The sequence below is a fragment of the Nyctibius grandis genome, chromosome 1 (assembly GCF_013368605.1).
Source record: "Nyctibius grandis isolate bNycGra1 chromosome 1, bNycGra1.pri, whole genome shotgun sequence".
Lineage (NCBI taxonomy): Eukaryota > Metazoa > Chordata > Aves > Nyctibiiformes > Nyctibiidae > Nyctibius > Nyctibius grandis.
In genome coordinates, this window is record NC_090658.1 from 132,270,063 (window position 1) to 132,289,614 (window position 19,552).

Consider the following 19,552-nt stretch of genomic DNA (forward strand, 5'->3'; position numbering starts at 1 on the left):
TCTTGGCAAGGAGATCCTCAGGCAGGGGCCACATGGTTTGAGTATCTCTCAGCTGTCTCGGGACTTCACTGTCAGGATAGAGATGGATGTGGGACGGGGTTTCCTTGGTTGAGATGCCCAGAGCTTAAGGATCCAGTGATCCCCCCACCATGTCCTAATGGGAGCATGGGTCTGGCTGGCGAGAGGCCAGGTCTGGAAGTGGGGGTGGCAGAAGTGGGTGCTGGGGGTGTGGTGGGGGTCACTAGTGTGTGCTATGGACTAGGGACGCTGGCTGTCGAGTCCTCAATACCTCTTCTGGCTTCCTCCTGGCTGGCAACAAGCAGCTGCTTTTTGACAGGTCTGTTATGGGCTGTTTGGGATCTTCTGCGTCGTTATCTGTCTCATAAATCTTTGCCAAAAGAGCCCTGCCATTATCCATCTCTGGGTGTTTTATGGCTCCAGCTCTGTTCTTCATCTTCATGTCACCTTATCTTTAGCTTTGTTCTTGTTATCTTCGGTTTGTTCTTCATCTTCCCGCTGCTTGATGAAACCAGGCACATGTCTCTGTGCCAGTGTAAGACAATCCCTTCAGCCCTTCCTCCGCTGATCCTGTGCATCCATGTGCAGCCATTCCTGGCCATGTGGGTGTTATTTGTAAGAAACAATTGGTGGGGACATCTCTGGGCAGCTCCTCGCCTTGGCCTGGGGCACTGTCCCCAATTCCCAAGCCATGAGGGATCCCACCTGCTCAGTAGCAGCGTAGAATGGGTTTGTAATTCCCACTGCCATGAGGGAGGCAAGTGCTGCTCCAATCCCTGCAGCATGAGAGAGGAGGTTGGGGTTTTCTTTGAGCATTTCATCCTGGGCCAAGCACGTCCTTTAGTTTGTTTGGAAAAGAGGAGAAAGAAAGAAGGTAATTTTTTTTTTCTCTTTGTTTTGCTACCAGATATAAAGCCCTCTGTGGGGTTTTCTCTGGGTTGGGAGGAATGGAGCCCCTCCATGCCTGGACAGGAGGATGAGGGGGATAGCTTAGCACTTCTTCCCCCAGTTTGGGCAGCGTAAGGGCTTACAGCAGCCCTGCTGACTTATAGGCTTGGGATATGGTGACAGACACCAGACCAGCACCTTTAGGGTTAAACAAATTATCTCTGAATAACGGTACAGTAATAAATACAGATCAGTAGTGCAATTATCCGTGTCATAATGACAGCAAATCCAGTAATTCACTAATACAGGGCTAGACTTACCAGCCAGGTGTGCAAAGACTTACACGACCGGGGAGGGAGCAGGGCATGGCTTCTTCTCTGGACAAGAGATGCAGACCAGCCTCCCAGGCTTGGGGAACCCCAGATTCCCTGATGGGACTGTCCTTTCGAATTGTTGTGTTGTGGAAGCACCATTTGGGCTTGTTAAACCCATCAACACATCCCGTCTCTGCTCCCTTTCTGTGCTGGTTCTGCCCTTGGTGAGCACGGGGCCTGGAAATAGATGTGTGTGCTGCAGCCCAGAAGGCCAATTGTACCCTGGGCTGCATCCCCAGCAGCGTGGCCAGCAGGGCGAGGGAGGGGATTCTGCCCCTCTGCTCCACTCTCGGGAGACCCCCCCTGCAGTGCTGCATCCAGCTCTGGGGCCCAACAGAAGAAGGACACGGAGCTGTTGGAGCGAGTCCAGAGGAGGCCACGGAGATGCTCCGAGGGCTGGAGCCCCTCTGCTCTGGAGACAGGCTGAGAGAGCTGGGGCTGTTCAGCCTGGAGAAGAGAAGGCTCCGGGGAGACCTTCTAGCACCTTCCAGTACCTGAAGGGGCTACAGGAAAGCGGGAGAGTGGCTTTTTACAAGGGCATGGAGTGACAGGACGAGGGGGAACGGTTTTAAACTGAAAGAGGGGAGATTGAGATGAGATGTGAGGAAGAAATTCTTTGGTGTGAGGGTGGTGAGACCGTGGCCCAGGTTGCCCAGAGAAGCTGTGGCTGCCCCCTCCGTGGCAGTGTTCAAGGCCAGGTTGGATGGGGCTGGGAGCAACCTGGTCTGGTGGAAGGTGTCCCTGCCTGTGGCAGGGGGTTGGAACTGGATGGGCTTTAAGGTCCCTCCCAACCCAAACCAGTCTGTGATTCTGTGATTCCCTGCTGACGCTCCCTTGGGTCACCCCGACGGCATTTGGTAATGACATGTGGTCACCATGATTTAGATGTTCCCGTCTGTGTCTGTGCTGAGCCTGGGTTGCTCGTGCGGGTGTAGCCAACCTTTCTGGCTGGCAGAGATGGGGGTTTTTGCCTCTGTGGCTGAACTGGCCCTGCCACTGTCACCCTGCTGTGTTTGATGGTCTGGAGCAGCCCTGCATGAGGTGTGCACATAAAGCCGTGGTGGTGACAGCTTGGGGAAAGAGCCAGTGGTGTTTGGGCATGAGAGGCAGAGCGTGACTCGATTTCCCCATCCCTGAGCCAGGGTGTTGGTGTGCTGTGTTGGTGGGGTGGTGCAGGGCACAGTACTGTCCCTGGACTTTGTGTTGGGGCAGAATAACCACCATTCTCATCTGTGGCTCTCTGGACCCCAGGAGGCGTTGGGGACGGTCCTGTAGCCCTCGCAGCCTCCAGCACAAGCGCAGGGACTCCCTGAAGGTCCTCAGGGAGCTTTGACACTGTCTCCCACAGCATCCTCATAGATGATCTAGACGTAGGGATTGAGTGCACCCTCAGCAAATTTGCAGATGACCCCAAGCTGGGTGGGAGTGTCGATCTGCTGGAGGGTGGGAAGGGTCTGCAGAGGGATCTGGACAGGTTGGATAGATGGGCCGAGACCAACGGCATGAGGTTCAACAAGAACAAGTGCCGGGTCTGACACTTGGGCCACACCAACCCCCTGCAGCGCTACAGGCTGGGGGAAGAGTGGTTAGAAAGAGCCCTGGGGGTGCTGATCGACAGCCGGCTGAACGTGAGCCAGCAGTGTGCCCAGGCGGCCAAGAAGGCCAATGGCATCCTGGCCTCTATCAGGAATAGTGTAGCCAGCCGGTCTGGGGCAGGGATCGTCCCTCTGTACTCGGCACTGGTGAGGCCGCACCTTGAATCCTGTGTCCAGTTGTGGGCCCCGCACTTCAAGAGAGATGTTGAGGTGTTGGAGCGAGTGCAGAGGAGGGCGACCAAGCTGGGGAAGGGTCTGGAGGGTCTGACCTCCGAGGAACGTCTGAGGGAGCTGGGGGTGTTTAGCCTGGAGAAGAGGAGGCTCAGAGGTGACCTTAGTGCAGTCTACAACTACCTGAAGGGAGGTTGTAGTGCAGTGGGAGTCGGCCTCTTCTCCCAGGCAACTAGCGATAGGACAAGAGGACACAGCCTCAAGCTTGGCCAGGGGAGGTTCAGGTTGGCCATTAGGAAGCATTTCTTCTCTCAAGGGTCATTAGCCATTGGAAGGGGCTGCCCAGGGAGGTGGTGAAGTCACCATCTCTGGAGGGGTTTAAGAAAAGCCTGGCCATGGCACTTAGTGCCCTGGTCTAGTTGCCATGGTGGTGTCAGGGCAATGGTTGGACTCGATGAGGGCTCCAAGAACCTCATTGATCCTGTGAGAGGTGGTGCATCGTGTGTGAGAACCATCAGGGCACGGGCACATCATCGTGCAAGTGATGTGGCGAGTGTCGGTGCCAGAATGGACGCGGGCGTGCGAAGGCCGGTGCAAACACCCCGAGGCCGAGTGCCGGTGTGAGGGAGCAGCCGTGGGGGCCTGGCCCGTGGTCCCGGGGCCTGGCTCTGCCCTGGCTGCGTGGCCAGGGAAGGGATGCACGGCTCGGTGCCCGAGACCCCGCTGCGGTTGCTGCAGCAGCTCCGTGGCCATGGAAACAGCTGCGGGAGAGCAGGGGGATGCGAGGAAGGAGGGAGCAGACGGACCGGGGATGGACGTGCCTGACAGAGGAGGTGCCCAGGGCAAGCAGCTCCTCGCTGTCCTCCTGGCATGTCTGTCACAGCTCCGGCTGCCTCCGGGTCGCTGCCTTCCCCCAGCACCCACCGGCCAGCTCCTTCTGAGCCATCCCAGAGAGGGATCCCAGGGCACTGTGGTCCATCTTGGTGCCCCACATGCCCACCCTGCCCACTCTGCACAGCGTTTCTGAGCTCTAGGCCACGTGTCCCGAGAGCATCCCAAGCGATTTGGCACCTCCCCTTGCCTGCTGGAGAGGTGAGGGGGTCTGTGCTGTGCCAAAGTGACACGCTTGGATCCCTCTGGGCAAGGCTGGAGTGCGTTGAGGTCCCCGCTGTGGTGATGACAGGTAGGGACAGCACTTTAACTCTTCTCCACGCTTGTCTTGCACCATGAATCTAGACAAGCCACGTGCTGGAGGTGGCCTGGGCCCCTACCCCAACCGTCCCAGCCCTGGGCAGGGACGTTCATGTCCCTCCTTGCTCTTTGAGGGCAGAGATTCTGCGGGGCTTTTCCAGGGGCCACAACTTTTGGGGTTCAAATCAGCTGGGGGGGGGGGCTCAGGGCTTGTCCCTCAGCCTGTGACTGTGGCCATGTCCCCCGTGAAAGCCCTCCAGTCCCCTGGGAATGTGGCTCTTCACGTGGCTGCTCCACCACCCAGGGAGTCGGCAACACAAGATTAACTCCCAAAATGTTTTAATTAAAACCTAATTTCCCTGCGAGGAGGATTGTGAGGCACCAGTTATTGCCTAATTAGATGATCCAACCCGGGAGCTTTGCCGTGTGGGAAGAGACGTGGCAAAAAGCTCCGGGAGGGGGAGATCTGCACCAGCCTGGTGCCAGCACCTCGCTGGGCCCCTGGGCCTCCTCGGCCAAGGTGCCCTGTCACCTCGAGCCTGTCCTTGTCCCCAGCAGCTTCGCTTTGCTGGGTCACTCGTGCTCGTCTGGCACAGGGAGGGCTTTGCTGATGGGTTGGTGTGTGGGACGTGCCGTGGCTGCGGGATGGCCATGGGAGGTGTGTGGGGCCCCGGGGCACGAGGGGCTCCGGCACAAAGTCCCCGACGTCGTTGGGAAAAGAGGTGGAATGGGTCCAAACGGTAGGAAAAAGGTAAATGTAAAGGAGAACATGTTGTGCCGTGCCGTGCCATGCCGTGCTGTGATGTGTTCCGCATGCCAAACCACGCCAAACCTTCCCGTGCCAGGCTGTGCTGTGCCGTGAAGCGCCGTGCTCTGCCGTGTTGAACCAGGTTGTGCTGTACTGTGCCATGCCGTGCCACGCCGTACTGTGCTATACCCTTCTTCATGCCCTTCTGCAGCCCCCGTGCCCTGTCCCACTCTCCAGGACCTGCTAGAGAGGTCCTGGATCTGTCTGCAGACTCCTGGAGGAAACTTCTCTGGTGGGGTTTGGGGTCCTCAAATGGGGCTCGGGGACCTTCAGCCCGCGGAGGAAGGGTGCTCAGGGGCTCACCGGGGTGTTACAGGGGAACTGCGTGGGTCCCGCCTGGCTGGCGGACCCCAAATGTGTGGGGCAGAGCTGCTACCCGTGGTGGCTTTGCCCCCTGCCAGGTGTGCGCTGGGGGGGCTGGGGGGGCAGAGTGGGGTGGGTGCTGTGGGGTGTGTGGGGTGGGTGCTGTGGGGTGGGTGCTGTGGGGTGTGTGGGGTGGGTGCTGTGGGGTGCGTGTGGGGGGTGCTGTGGGGTGTGTGGGGTGGGTGCTGTGGGGTGTGTGGAGTGAGTGCTGTCGGGTGTGCTGGGTGGGTGCTGTGGGATGCAGGGGTGGGTGCTATGGGGTGCGCAGGGTGTGTGGGGTGGGTGCTGTGGGGTTGGTGCTGTGGGGTGTGTGTGGGGGGGTGCTGTGGGGTGCGCAGAGTAGGTGCTGTGGGGTTGGGTGCTGTGGGGTTGGTGCTGTGGGGTGCAGGGGTGGGTGCTGTGGGGTGGGTGCTGTGGGGTGCGCAGGAGTGGCTGCTGTGGGGTGGGTGCTGTGGGGCGTGCAAGAGTGGGTGCTGTGGGGTGGGTGCTATGGGGTGTGTGTGGGTGGGTGCTATGGGGTGCGTGGGGTGGGTGCTGTGGGGTGTGCAGGGGTGGGTGCTGTGGGGTGGGTGCTGTGGGGTGCAGGGGTGGGTGCTGTGGGGTGGGTGCTGTGGGGGGTGCAGGAGTGGCTGCTGTGGGGTGGGTGCTATGGGGTGTGTGTGGGGCGGTGCTGTGGGGTGGGTGCTGTGGGGCGTGCAAGAGTGGGTGCTGTGGGGTGGGTGCTATGGGGTGGGTGCTGTGGGGCGTGCAGGAGTGGGTGCTGTGGGGTGTGCAGGGGTGGGTGCTGTGGGGTGGGTGCTGTGGGGTGCAGGGGTGGGTGCTGTGGGGTGGGTGCTGTGGGGTGTGCAGGAGTGGCTGCTGTGGGGTGGGTGCTATGGGGTGTGTGTGGGGCGGTGCTGTGGGGTGGGTGCTGTGGGGTGTGCAAGAGTGGGTGCTGTGGGGTGGGTGCTGTGGGGTGTGTGTGGGTGGGTGCTGTGGGATGCAGGGGTGGGTGGTGTGGGGTGCGCAGGGAGGGTGCTGTGGGTTGGGTGCTGTGGGGTTGGTGCTGTGGGGTGCAGGGGTGGGTGCTTTGGGGTGTGTGTGGGTGGGTGCTGTGGGCTTCGTGGGGTGTGTGGGGTTGGTGCTGTGGGGTGCAGGGGTGGGTGCTGTGGGGTGTGCAGGAGTGGGTGCTGTGGGGTGGGTGCTGTGGGGTGCGCGGGGTGGGTGCTGTGGGCTTCGTGGGGTGTGTGGGGTGGGTGCTGTGGGGTGGGTGCTGTGGGGCGTGCAGGAGTGGGTGCTGTGGGGTGTGCAGGGCTGGGTGCTGTGGGGTGTGTGCTATGGGGTGTGTGTGGGGGGTTGTGGGGTGCATGGGGTGGGTGCTGTGGGGTGGGTGCTGTGGGGGTGGGTGCTATGGGGGGTGTGTGTGTGGGTGCTGTGGGGTGTGTGGGGTGGGTGCTGTGGGGTGCAAGGGTGGGTGCTGTGGGGTGCAGGGGTGGGTGCTGTGGGGTGGGTGCTGTGGGGTGTGTGGGGTGGGTGCTGTGGTGTGAGGGCACCGTGCTGGCTGCAGAGGCGGTGCGGGGTGTGGGGCAGGGGGTCCGGTGCCGCAGGCTCCCCACCGTGCCGTGCCGAGCCGAGCCGTGCGGGGCGGGGCGGGCGCTGCGGCCGTGCCGGCGGGAGGAGCCGCCCCCCGGTGCCGCCCCCCGGTGCCGCCCCCGGCCGGCGCCGTTCGGTGGGGCAGAGCCGGGCCGGGCACCGCTGCCTACAGCCGAGCCGGACCGGGCCGAGCTGAGCTGAGCCACGCCGGGACGGCGGCAGCAGCCATGTACGGTGAGTGCCCGCGGGGGACGAGCCCGGCGGGGCGGCGCCGGGCCTGGGCCGGTACCGGCATCGATACCGGTACCGGGGCCGTGCGAGCCCCCCCGGGGACTGCGGGCTGTGCATCCCCCGAGCCCGGTTAGGGGCTCTCGGGGAGGAAGGTGGGGGGACACACACCTCGTTCTTTATAGCGCTGTGTATCCCCGGTTCCTGGGGGTGTCCCCTCTTTGGGGGGGGGCTCCGTCCTATAACGAGCTGTGCACCCCCCGTTTGCTGGGGAACGGCCCCTCTTTGGGCTTGAGGGACCTGGGTCTTTTGCAGGGCTGGGCACCCCCTAAGTTACTGGGGGTGACCCCTCTTTGGGTTTGGGGGGACCTCGGTCCTATACAGAGCCGTGCATCTCCCTCGTTACTGGGGGTGACCCCTCTTTGGGTTTGGGGGGACCTTGGTCCTATATAGAGCTGTGCATCTCCCTAGTTACTGGGGGTGACCCCTCTTCGGGGCTGGGACACACACCGTGGTCCCATAAAGGGCTGCCAATGCCCCCTCTATCACTGGGGCATTGCCTCCTTCCTGGGGGACAGTGGGTCGTTAACTGCCCCCCCAGCTCGGGTTCTTGGGGTCACCTGCTCCCCAGGGCCAGGAGGACCTTGCTCCTCTGTAGGACCAATGACCCCTGTACTGTTGGGGGATCACCCAGTCCTTGGCGGGGGGAAGCTGTGGGTGCTCTATGGGGCTCTTCAGCTCTACCTGGTTACTTGGGGGGGGGTGTCACACCCCCCCCAGAACTGGGGGGATCTTGGTCCTACATATGACACCCCCCTGCCATAGTGGGGAGCTGCCTGGCCCCTGGCATGGGGCAGACCCCAATCCCATATAGGTCCACACACCTTGAGGTGTTTGAGGATCGCTGTCCCCCCGCTATTGACCCCCGTGCTGTCACTGCTGTCACCGCTCTGTGCAGGACGGGCACACGGGCTCCCGTGCCCGCGGCTGGGCGATGCTGCGTGCGTAATGGGCAGCAGCTGGCGCGGCAGCTGGTTGCCCCCCCTCCGGGGCTGCGGGCCACGCTAAGCCCCTGCGAGCTTTTGGGACGGGCTGGGGGGGTGGCCGGGTGGCTCTTAAATCCTCGCTGCCTGCCACCCGAGCATCCTTCCCCGGGCTGGCAGCGGAGGAGGGAGCCCCTGACCGCTGCCCGCCCTTGGGGGGCTCCCAGCCCACCCCGAGGGCTGCGGGGTCACGTTGGTGCTGGTGGCCGAGCCCCCGTCTCTGCGAGGTGCTGCTGGGGGTGAGTGAGTGCACGGCGGGGTGCGGTGGAGGGATGTGGGTGAGCAGGGTGCCAGCCCCCCCCCCCTAGGTGATGGGGTGCTTGTTTGGGGGCTCAGTGGGGTGCATATGGGGGGAGGTCCTGGGATGCGTTGGGATGCAGCACCTACGTCCTGTGGGGAAAGGAGCTGAGCTGGGGGGCTTGGGGAGCGGGTTCCTACCTAGCGGGGCCAGGGGGAGGGAGGCCGAGGCAGGGCGCACGGATTCCGTTCCTCGTCACGGTGCTGACACCTCGGTGGCCTCCGTTGAGTCATTCAGGTCTGGCAGCTGGTATTTTTCCACCCGCAAAACCAAGGGGATGCTTCCCTCGGCGGTGGCAGCCCCTGGACCGCAGGACCCGTCTGATGTGGGACGGCAGCGATGCTCTCCTTGCAGGACAGCCGATGCCCAAATGCCCCCACTGGTGCCCTTCCCATCCGAGCTCCCCGCTTTGCTCGGGGCTTTTGCATCCACGCTGGTGCTTGGGCTCATTTTTGGGTTTTTTTGTTGCCTCTGGCAAGCAGGAATTTGCAGGGAGCTGTTGTCATCACCCGAGCAATTTGCAGCAGCCTGGAGCAGGGGAGCTGCAGGGGACCCCAGCCCCTCTGCAAACCCGGGGAGAGCTGAGCCACAGGTCCCCGAGAGCCCCGTCAACCCCCCTGGTGTCACTTTAATGATCCGGCCAAGGGATGTGACACGCTCTGGTTGTCCCCTGGGATCCTGGCTCAGTGGCCAGCCTGTCCTGCCCACAGGGAGCAGCGATGCCACGTCGGGCCACAGCTCCTCTTACCCACAGGTGACACCTCTGCTGGCACCTTGGGAAGCTCCTGCTCTGAAATACCCAGCGTTGCCTTAGGGTGGGGAAGGGCAGAGCATCTGAAAGGACCATTAGCCATTGGAAGGGGCTGCCCAGGGAGGTGGTGGAGTCACCATCTCTGGAGGGGTTGAAGAAAAGCCTGGACATGGCACTTAGTGCCATGGTCTAGTTGCCATGGTGGTGTCAGGGCAATGGTTGGACTCGATGATCCCAGAGGGCTCTTCCAACCTCATTGATTCTGTGATCTCTCTGGACCTAAATGTGACTTTGAGGACAAAATCCAGGCTGGTCCCTTCCCTGGTAGCGTTTGGGGCTGAGCATTGCTGCCGCTCGTGGTCCTGGAAAGCATCCAGGAGCTGGAAAGCTCTGTGGGATACTTGGATGAAAGGTGCATTAGGAATGCACAGGATTATTGGTATCATTTTAATCTCCCTTTTAACTGTCTCTGAGCCTGGGGAGAGGATTCGATGGGTGACTGGGGATGGGTTTATCTCCGTGGACAGGATGAAGTGGTGCCTGGGTTCGGTTTCCTTTTGCAGTCACCAGTGAAAATGGGAGAGCTTCAACCCCGGCCTGGGTAGCTGCTGTCGTGTAAACCACAGTTTTGTGAGCTGAACCTTCAGGCTGGTGTCCCCATCACCGGTGGGAGCTCGCTGTCCTGAGCCAGGCTTGGGGATTAGCTGCTTCATGGGAGATTTCGCACCGCAGGAGCTGGGATGCTGCTATCAGGCTTTGGCTGACAAAAAGGCATTGTTACAGAATCACAGAATCAATGAGGCTGGAAGAGCCCTCTGGGATCATCGAGTCCAACCATTGCCCTGACACCACCATGGCAACTAGACCATGGCACCAAGTGCCATGTCCAGTCTTTCCTTAAACCCCTCCAGAGATGGTGACTCCACCACCTCCCTGGGCAGCCCCTTCCAATGGCTAATGACCCCTTCTGAGACCCCACTCTTGGGGTCTGTGCGATGGCTGCGGGGGAAGCCCAGAGCTTTGTGGACCCACCAACGACCTTCCCGCTTGGCTGCCGTCTCCAGGAGCCTGGGCTTTAATTCAGAAATATGTGCAAAAGGCAGAGTGAGCTCGTTGGGCTCAAAGCTCTCCAGGAACTGGGACACAGCTGGAGGGAGAGCAGGGAGCTGCGGAGATGGGATGGGGTCCACATTTCTGTGGGGGGTTCCCAGTGGGAGTTGTCTGCGAGTCCCCCCCATGCTTTGGGCAGCTGCTGGGAGGGCAGCGTGTGTCGGAGCTGCGGCAGCCGTATCCCCACCGTCCTGCTCACCACACAGAATCACAGAACGGTTAAGGGTGGGAAGGCACCTCTGGAGATCATCCAGCCCAACCCCTGCCAAAGCAGGGTCAGCCACAGCACGTTGCACAGGGTCACGTCCAGGCGGGTTTGAATATCTCCAGAGAAGGAGACTCCTCACCCTCCCTGGGCAGCCTGTGCCAGGGCTCTGCCACCCTCACAGTAAAGAAGTTCCTCCTCATGTTCAGATGGAACTTCCCGTGTTTCAGTTTGTGCCCGTTGCCCCTTGTCCTGTCACTGGGCACCACTGAGAAGAGTCTGGCCCCATCCCCTTGACACCCCCCCTGAGGTATCTGTGAGCATTGATAAGATCCCCCCTCAGTCTGCTCTTCTCCAGCTGAACAGCCCCAGCTCCCTCAGCCTCTCCTCGCAGCAGAGATGCTCCAGCCCTCTGACCATCTCTGTACCCCTCCGCTGGACTCTCTCCAGTAATTCCTTGTCTGTCTTGAACTGGGGGGCCCAGAACTGCACACAGTTACTCCAGGTGTGGCCTCACCAGGGCCGTGTAGAGGGGCAGGAGAACCTCCCTTGACCTGCTGCCCACACTCTTCCTCACGCACCCCAGGACACCATTGGCCTTCCTGGCCCCAAGGGCACATTTCTGTCTCATGGGGAACTTGTTGTCCACCAGAACCCCCAGGTCCTTCTCTGCAGAGCTGCTCTCCAGTAGATCAGCCCCCAGCCTGTACCAGTGCATGGTACCGCAGTTTGTTTCCTCCACACTCCCTCGCTTTGCCACGAGCTGTCTCCTCCCACACCAGCGAAGCTGGAAATAGAGAAGGTTCCCCTTTTCTGTGTGTTCGGCAGCAGCTGGAGCAGGGGAAATGAGGTTTTTTTGGCTACCCGGGGAGGAGGCGTTGCCGGTGGTGGGCGCCAGCAAGGTCCCTTGCGAGCCGTCTGGGGCTGCCAGCGTGCCACTGAGTCACAGCCAGCAGCCACACATGGCTTCTGTGCTGAATGAATAGTGCTCCGTGGGGCTGGATGGCTCAGCAGGGGGATGTGAGACGTGATTAAGCTTTTTTATTTTTTTTTTCTTTTTTTTTTTTTTTCCTTCTCTGCTTTTTAACTAAATGATCTGCAAATTAATTGAGTGCTCGTAGAGGAAAAGGGGCTGTTTGTGGTGCCGGCGGCGCTGGGGGCTTTCCCGAGCCACCAGCCACGGCTCTCGTGCATTAAACCTCGGTGGCTGTGGCCGAGCCCAGGGCTTTTTTCCTGCTACATTTCCAGACGGCATTGCCATGTCTGGGCAGGATTTTACCCCTGCGGCGAAGGTGGGGACTCCTCTGCCTGGAGCAAACGCTAGAAGGGATTGTGCCAGGCTGGGAGCTGGCATCGCTCACCTCAAACCTCATCAAGCCCCAACCTCATCAAGCCCAACAGCTTAAGGGCTCTGGTAATTGCTTGTGCAATCAGAGATGCTCCATGCTGGGCCCTGCACTTCAAGGAAGATGTTGAGGTGTTGGAGCGAGTCCAGAGGAGGGCGACCAAGCTGGTGAAGGGTCTGGAGGGTCTGACCTATGAGGAATGGCTGAGGGAGCTGGGGGTGTTTAGCCTGGAGAAGAGGAGGCTCAGAGGTGACCTTAGTGCAGTCTACAACTACCTGAAGGGAGGTTGTAGTGCAGTGGGAGTCGGCCTCTTCTCCCAGGCAACCAGCGCTAGGACAAGAGGACACAGCCTCAAGCTTGGCCAGGGGAGGTTCAGGTTGGACATCAGGAAGCATTTCTTCTCAGCAAGGGTCATTAGGCATTGGAAGGGGCTGCCCAGGGAGGTGGTGGAGTCACCATCTGTGGAGGGGTTTAAGAAAAGCCTGGCCATGGCACTTAGTGCCCTGGTCTAGTTGCCATGGTGGTGTCAGGGCAATGGTTGGACTCGATGGTCCCAGAGGGCTCTTCCAACCTGACTGATTCTGTGATCCTGTGATTCTGTGAACCCTTTGCAGCGCTGTAGCTCCGTCGCAGGTCGCTCTGCCTTGGGGACTGGAGTTACTCCCCTCTGTAGCGACTGCAAACACCCCAGACAAGCTGGAGAGAAAGCGTGGCCGTGGCCGGTCCCGTCGCGTTTCTGTCTCTCTGTAAATGAAGGTGTTCGGTCAGGTTCTCTGCCAAAAGCTAAAGCTGGCTGTGGGCTTTGATGTGTCACATCTTGGGGAAATAGGAAACCGCAGAAACGTGTGGGGTCAGCATCTCACAAAGGTCCTTGCGGTGTTTTTTGTTGAACACGCAAAACGGGGGGTTGCATGGTTTTTTTTTCTCTAAAAACCTTTCCAACTTGCAAACGTTCCCATGTCCTTGGCTGTTCTGTTGCATCCAGCTCTGCGCTGCGTGGGGCAAGGCCCTGGCTTTGCAAAATGACCCCAACTCTTGATTTCAACTCTGGGGCCCCCAACAGAAGGACACGGAGCTGTTGGGGCGAGTCCAGAGGAGGCCACGGAGATGCTCAGAGAGCTGGAGCCCCTCTGCTCTGGAGACAGGCTGAGAGAGCTGGGGCTGTTCAGCCTGGAGAAGAGAAGGCTGCGGGGAGACCTTCTAGCACCTTCCAGTACCTGAAGGGGCTACAGGAAAGCGGGAGAGGGGCTTTTTACAAGGGCATGGAGTGACAGGACGAGGGGGAACGGTTTTAAACTGAAAGAGGGGAGATTGAGATGAGATGTGAGGAAGAAATTCTTTGCTGTGAGGGTGGTGAGAGCCTGGCCCAGGTTGCCCAGAGCAGCTGTGGCTGCCCCCTCCCTGGCAGTGTTCAAGGCCAGGTTGGATGGGGCTTGGAGCAACCTGGTCTGGTGGAAGGTGTCCCTGCCCGTGGCAGGAGGGTTGGAACTGGATGATCATTAAGGTCCTTCCAACCCAAACCAGTCTGTGATTCTGTGATTCTAAGCAGTTTTTGGAGGCCAGTTCTGATGCTGGGTGGACGGCTGCCTTGGCCAGAGCGTCCCCACCTACATGGTCTGGACCAGACACACCACATCCACGCGATGCCCCGTGAACGTCTCGCACCAAGGAGCCTCATTGAGGCCAGAGTTTGAGTGAATTTCCAGCTATTTAAGCTTTTTCCTCCCCGCCAGCTTTCCCTCTGCCGTGTGTTGTATAATGAAACCAGGCACCCATTAAAGCGCTTAACTCCCCTTCTCCTCCCCTCGAATCGTGCCAGGTACCTAACACAAACCTCCCGGCGCGCAGCTCTGCTTTTAACGGGTGGTTTCCCCCCCACAGCGTGTGAAAGTGCTGGTGTGGTCTTAATGCCCGAGTCTAATCACCGCTGTGAAATATTAATTAACCTGGCCGCTGTTGAAGCTTTGCGCACACGCTGCGGTGCTGAGCAGTGAAGGGTAAATACCGGAGGGCCCGATCCGGTGCTGGTGTAAACTGGTGAGCTCCCATTTGGGGGGTCCCTGCGTGGGTTGGGGGAGCCCCGGCGCAGAGCTGTACGCTGGGGCTCTGCGTGGAGCCTCTTTGCTCCCCCCCCGCCACGGTGGCAGCGAGGCGAGAGCGGCGCGTGGAGCAGTGCCAGGGGGAAGCTGCGAATTTAATTGCCGAGCTAAAAGGCTTCGCGCCAACGGCTCTGAGAGGGCTGCGGGCGACGTCTGGGGGAGCGTTTCCCTCTCTGGCGTGCTTCTGTCCGTCCCGCTCAGCGACGTGAGAAATACGTCCTGGCAGCAGCAGCCTTGGCTCGCCGGTCCTGTGCATCTCTGCTCTTCCTTTGCTGTCGGTGCCTCGAAATATTTTGCTGTCCCTTCACGCTGGAGTCAAGAGAGGTGTCTCCCTGTGGTCGGCGCTGGCTTGTGCTACCCTTGGAGGTTCCTGGGGTGCATTAGGAAGAGTGTGGCCAACAGGTCAAGGGAGGTTCTCCTGCCCCTCTACATGGCCCTGGTGAGGCCACACCTGGAGTAACTGTGTGCAGTTCTGGGCCCCCCAGTTCAAGAAAGACCAGGAGCTACTGGAGAGAGTCCAGCGGAGGGGTACGGAGATGGTCAGAGGGCTGGAGCATCTCTGCTGCGAGGAGAGGCTGAGGGAGCTGGGGCTGTTCAGCTGGAGAAGAGCAGACTGAGGGGGGATCTTATCAATGCTCACAGATACCTCAGGGGGGTGTCAAGGGGATGGGGCCAGACTCTTCTCAGTGGTGCCCAGCGAGAGGACAAGGGGCAACGGGCACAAACTGAAACATGGGAAGTTCCATCAGAATATGAGGAGGAACTTCTTTACTGTGAGGGTGGCAGAGCCCTGGCACAGGCTGCCCAGGGAGGGTGGGGAGTCTCCTTCTCTGGAGATATTCAAACCCACCTGGACACGACCCTGTGCAACGTGCTGTGGGTGACCCTGCTTTGGCAGGGGTTGGACTGGATGATCTCCAGAGGCGCCTTCCAACCCTTAACCAGTCTGTGATTCTGTTTGGGTCTTCTGCAACGTCCTCGAAAACATCTCTGCTCAGAGCTGAGCTGTCAGCTTTTATAACAGCCCCTTTGCAGACGCTGACTCCTACCGAAGGACGCTTGGATGAGTGGTGATTAGCGAGTGGCGAAGGGAACAAGCCGTGGCCGTGCAGCCTGAACTGTTCAGGAAGGTCAGAAACTATTAATTAACATCAGGACATTGCTCTGAATTAGAGAGCTGTGGGGTAGAGCTGGATTTGGCCACCTCCCCAGTTCTTCCTCCCCTGCTAAAGGTGGCAGAGGTCTAACGCAGCCACCCAAGCTCCCCCATCTTTTCATGGCTGCTCTTTTCCAACAGCTCTTCTTTGCACTGGGTGGATCAGAACTGCTTGATCCGTCTCCCCTCCTGGCTCGGGGGCTGCCATTGCGTCCCCTGCCAGGGCACGGGGCACCTTGTTGTCCTCATCCCGTTCCCAGCACGGCGTGGGGAGGGCGTAGCGCTGCGATTTTAATTGGTGCCCAAAGCGTTTGGCTCTCTTAAACGCGATTAGAGAGAGATTTACTGGCTTGCTTTACAGCTCTGCCGGCCTGCGGGGTCGTGCTGGTTTACACTGGGATCTGCCCTGGCTCTGGCGGGGGGCGGAGGCAAATGGAGACTGACTGGAGTTTTAGAAGCTGGATTTTTAATGTAGGTTTTCTTGCCTCTTAAATTGGTGGTGGAAGCTCAGAGGAGCACCTGAGCTAGGCTTTCCCCTCGGGGAGCTCCCAGCTCCTCGCTCCATCCCTCTGCCCACCCCGGGCTGGGTGGAAAATAGGACTAAAACGGGTCTGTGGGACATCTTGAATGTTGCTCAGTGACATTGTAACAGGGAGATTTCACCCTTTTCCCCACGCAGGCTCACCCACCGGGTGCTGGAGTGCTGGGGGAGTCTGATGGGTATGAAGGAGACTCTCACATCGTCTGTATAAATGAGATTTTGCTAAGTAGATTAGGGAAAGGTCTCTGGTTCGGTGTGGGGCTTGGGAGAAGATGATGCTGGGCTGGTGGCACATCCCTACCTTCAGGTCGGTGTTTTTGCTTGGGGTTAAGAGAGCGACCTTCACGGGATATTAGGTTTAATGAGGGATTTTGCGTGATTTAATTAAGATTTATTAGCAATCAGTTGGAGTGCCCTTGTTAAGTAAATTCCAGGCCTGGGATAATATGGCCATGAGGTTTTCCAGCCGTGCTTATTGCCAGGATGCCATTAAAATGGGGAGAGGGGAGGGGGTTAACGAGGAAAGGCTCAAGGTCAGAGCACTGATGGGACACTACGTGGCCATTTGGGGAGGTGAGCTGAGCCTGTGCCCCCTTCTCAGCCCAAAAAAGCCAGTTACAGCTGGTACCAGTGAACCCCCGTCCTGGAAACACATGCAACGAGTTTATCCGAAAGCCTCAGGGCTCATGGCAGCGTCGGGGCAGCTAAGTGGGGGTTATGCTAGCGAGGCACTGTCACTGGGACTGAAAAACACTCATTATCCCCAATTAATTGACTTTCTCGGAGCTGAACTATCAAAGCAAAAGCCCCTTTTGGCTGGCTTTGTCCCCCCACGAGAGCGCAGATGCGACCTGCCGCGGCGCCCGATAAATGCCACCGAGGTGCCCTGGGCGAGCGCCAGACGGAGGTGACACACGTGTCATGGGTAGCTGCGGGCGCCCGCGTGCTCCTGGGTGTCCCACCCGATTCCCTCCGCAGGGGGAGGGTCGAGTCACGCTTCTCCACGCCTCGATTTGCCTGATCTTTAAGAAAATCCGTGTCCTTGGTTCCTGCGCTGCGCGGGTCCGCGCTCGCGGGTCCGTCGCATCCCTGGATGCTGTTTTGGGGTCAGCTCCGATCCGCTGAGCCTCCCCCCTTGTCAGCGCTGCTCGCAGACGAGTGACGTTTCATGTGATGAATGAGAGAGCTTTTGGGCTCAAGGGACCTGGAAAAACCACCCCCACTCCCCCTTCCCCGGGACCCTCCGAAATGCCCAGCTTCCCCAGCCACCCCCGCGTCCCGGTGCAGACGCTGGCGGAGCGAAGCCAGCGCCGTTCCCAGCTGCCATCGGAGCCGCCTCGGTGACTCAGCAGCCGTGCTGAAAGCTCCCTTATTTATTTAAACGGCTGCTCCCCGCTCCACTGAGCATCCCCTGCAGCGATGCTGCCGCTCGGCGAGGAGGAGGAGAGCGATACCCGTCGCCCCGAGCCCCCCGCTTTGCTCCGGACGCGATGGCTTTGACTACGTGGGCTCTCGGCCCCGCGTTGCGGCTCTGTGCCGCCGGCCCTGGCTCCTGGGAGATGCTGCACGTGGCTGGAGCAGGTACCTTCTCCCCACCTTGTTTTTCCCCGGGGTGCTGGGTTGGATCTCCTGGGAGGGAGAAGCTGCTGGTGACCTTCAGCGTCATCTTTCTGGTTTTTAAATACCTCGTGCCAGCTTGGGCTGGAGGAATGTGTTGTGGCTGCAGGGTTTTGTCCTCATGGAGGGGGGGGATGCTGCCGGTCGGTGCCTTGCTCGGGGCTGGTACAAGGTGTGTGGGGATCAGGAAACTGGTGTCTGGAAGAAGAAATGTCTGTCTTTTCGGGTAGCCTGGCTGCGGGGGTTGTCACCAGCCCCAGCGTCAGGGTTTGGTGCTGTGAGGGGGTCTCATATAGAGCAAGCACAGGGCTGATTTCAGCCCTGGCATCAGGACCAGACTTGGGTTTGTTGCTCACTGGAGAGCCCTTGGCAGGGGGGGGGGATAAAACAAGGAAAAATCTTCCTCTTTCCTCAAGGTCTGTGTCATTTGTACTCTGCTTTTTTTAAGGATTTATGGTCTCCCTGTCTGTGCTGTGTCCGGGCTGAGCAAAACCAGCAGCAGGCAGGGGTTTGGGGCAGGAAAGTTTCTCTTGGTTTCATGCAAGCAGAGTAAGAGAGACCCTCTCAGTGCCCTGCTGTGAGGAGCTCAGCCCTCTTACTAGCCATCAGAGAGTCTCATCTGGAGGTACTGTGCTGTAGGAAGCCCTGTCCTTCTTCTGGGCCGTGGTGGGATTCTGCCTGACGTGGCTTTGGGTTGAGCAACGTTCCTGCCTCCCCCATCCAGACCTTGCTTGTCCCCTCGGGTCGTGGGACTGATGGGTCACCCGGGTCCCCTCTCCTGGCAGATGCTTTGGGGCTTCGTCTCTCTCCCGCTGCTGCTTTCTTTAGGTGAGGCCTGAAAAATCTCCTCCTCCTGGAAGAAGAGGTTGTGTTAGGTGAGAGGGAAGGCATTAGATTTAATTATGCAATTATTATTGATGGGATCCGTGCTGTGTCTGCTCTTCAGCTTCATTCATCACGATGAGGGTGGTGGATCGGGAACGTGGCCGAGCTCTTTGCTCCTCTCCCAGCGCTCGGAAAGTGCATTAATCCCCAAAATACTTTAAAGTCACATTTCTGGAGGTGAGATAATTACTGAGGAGGCTGCGGGAGGTGGAGGGGACTTGGCTTCTTGGCTGATGGCATCGCTTATGGGGAAGCTCCCCAGGTATTTTGCAGGGAGAGCTCGTGGCCGACGTAGGCAGGGACGTGTGAGATAAGTCACGCTGCCTCGGCCGTCCCGAGTGAGAGAAATTTATTAAGAGGATTCAGGAGATCATCAGACGCTCGTTTGTGTTCACGGCAAATGAGAATTTATTAAGAGGCCAGATTAATTTGCAAAAAAAAAGAGCAAAATCGATCGAAGGCAGCTGAGGAGGGAGAGCAGCAGGTACGAGACTTAGAAATAAAATATCGGCTGGTGGGAAGGTGCGGAGGGGTTTGCAGGGAGAGCACGAAAGGTGGAAGGAGCTCTTTGCCCCCCGCGGCGTTGCTGGGAGTGCTGGGCTTGGGGACCCCAAGTGGGACCCCAAAGAGGACCCCAAAGAGGACCCCAAAGAGGACCCCAAAGCAAGCAGCAGCCTCCCCGCCGTCGGCGGTGACGCGCTGGGGAAGGGAGCGAGCGCATCGCAGGAGGCGAGCGGTGCCAGGCGTGAGCTCATGCAGCCTTTGTCCCCCACCGGCTTCTGCTTCTGGGCAGAGGTTGCCAAAAAGCAGCCCGGAGTTACTCACGCTTCCCCGGGCTCGTAAAGGCCCGTGCTTTGGGGTGGTTGACACCAGTCCCCTCTGCGGGGAGCAGCGTCCGAGTAACGCCAGACCCTGGGGAAAAAATGCATTGTGCTGGTGCAGGGGGATCCTGACTGCAAAGCCCTCGGGGAGGGTAGCGTGTCCAGCAATCTCTTTTTTATTTTCTTTTTCCCCCTTTTTTTAAATAAACGAACTCTGCAGATCTTCACCAGCGGCTGGGAGGTGAGGCAGCGCTGGTGCAGCTTCACACAGGGGGATGCAGCAGGGTGGCCCTGCCCGCGGATGCTGAACGCTGGTGCTGCAGCCATCCCCATGCTGGGTGCGTGTGGGAGCGTGGCGGGTGCTTGAGAGCCCACCTGGATCGCTGGCTGGCCCCGAGCTGAAGATGGGGGGATCCCTGGCTGCTATGGAGAGTGTGCTGTGGGCTGCATCCCCAGCAGCGTGGCCAGCAGG

At 59.5% G+C, this 19,552-nt stretch overlaps 1 protein-coding gene across 3 annotated transcripts in view; it reads left to right on the forward strand.

The window, feature by feature from the left end:
• The window catches only part of EFR3B (EFR3 homolog B), a 52,008-nt gene that overhangs the window by 1,045 nt on the left and 31,411 nt on the right, over window positions 1-19,552 (forward strand). The window contains exon 1 of one of the 3 annotated variants that reach the window (XM_068400667.1): window positions 7,174-7,214. The exons of the other annotated variants lie outside the window; for them this stretch is intronic. Within the exon in view, the coding sequence (XP_068256768.1) occupies window positions 7,208-7,214 (7 nt within the window). The 5' untranslated portion in view covers window positions 7,174-7,207. Of the gene's footprint in view, window positions 1-7,173; window positions 7,215-19,552 lie in introns of those variants that run through there. 3 annotated transcript variants of the gene reach the window in all.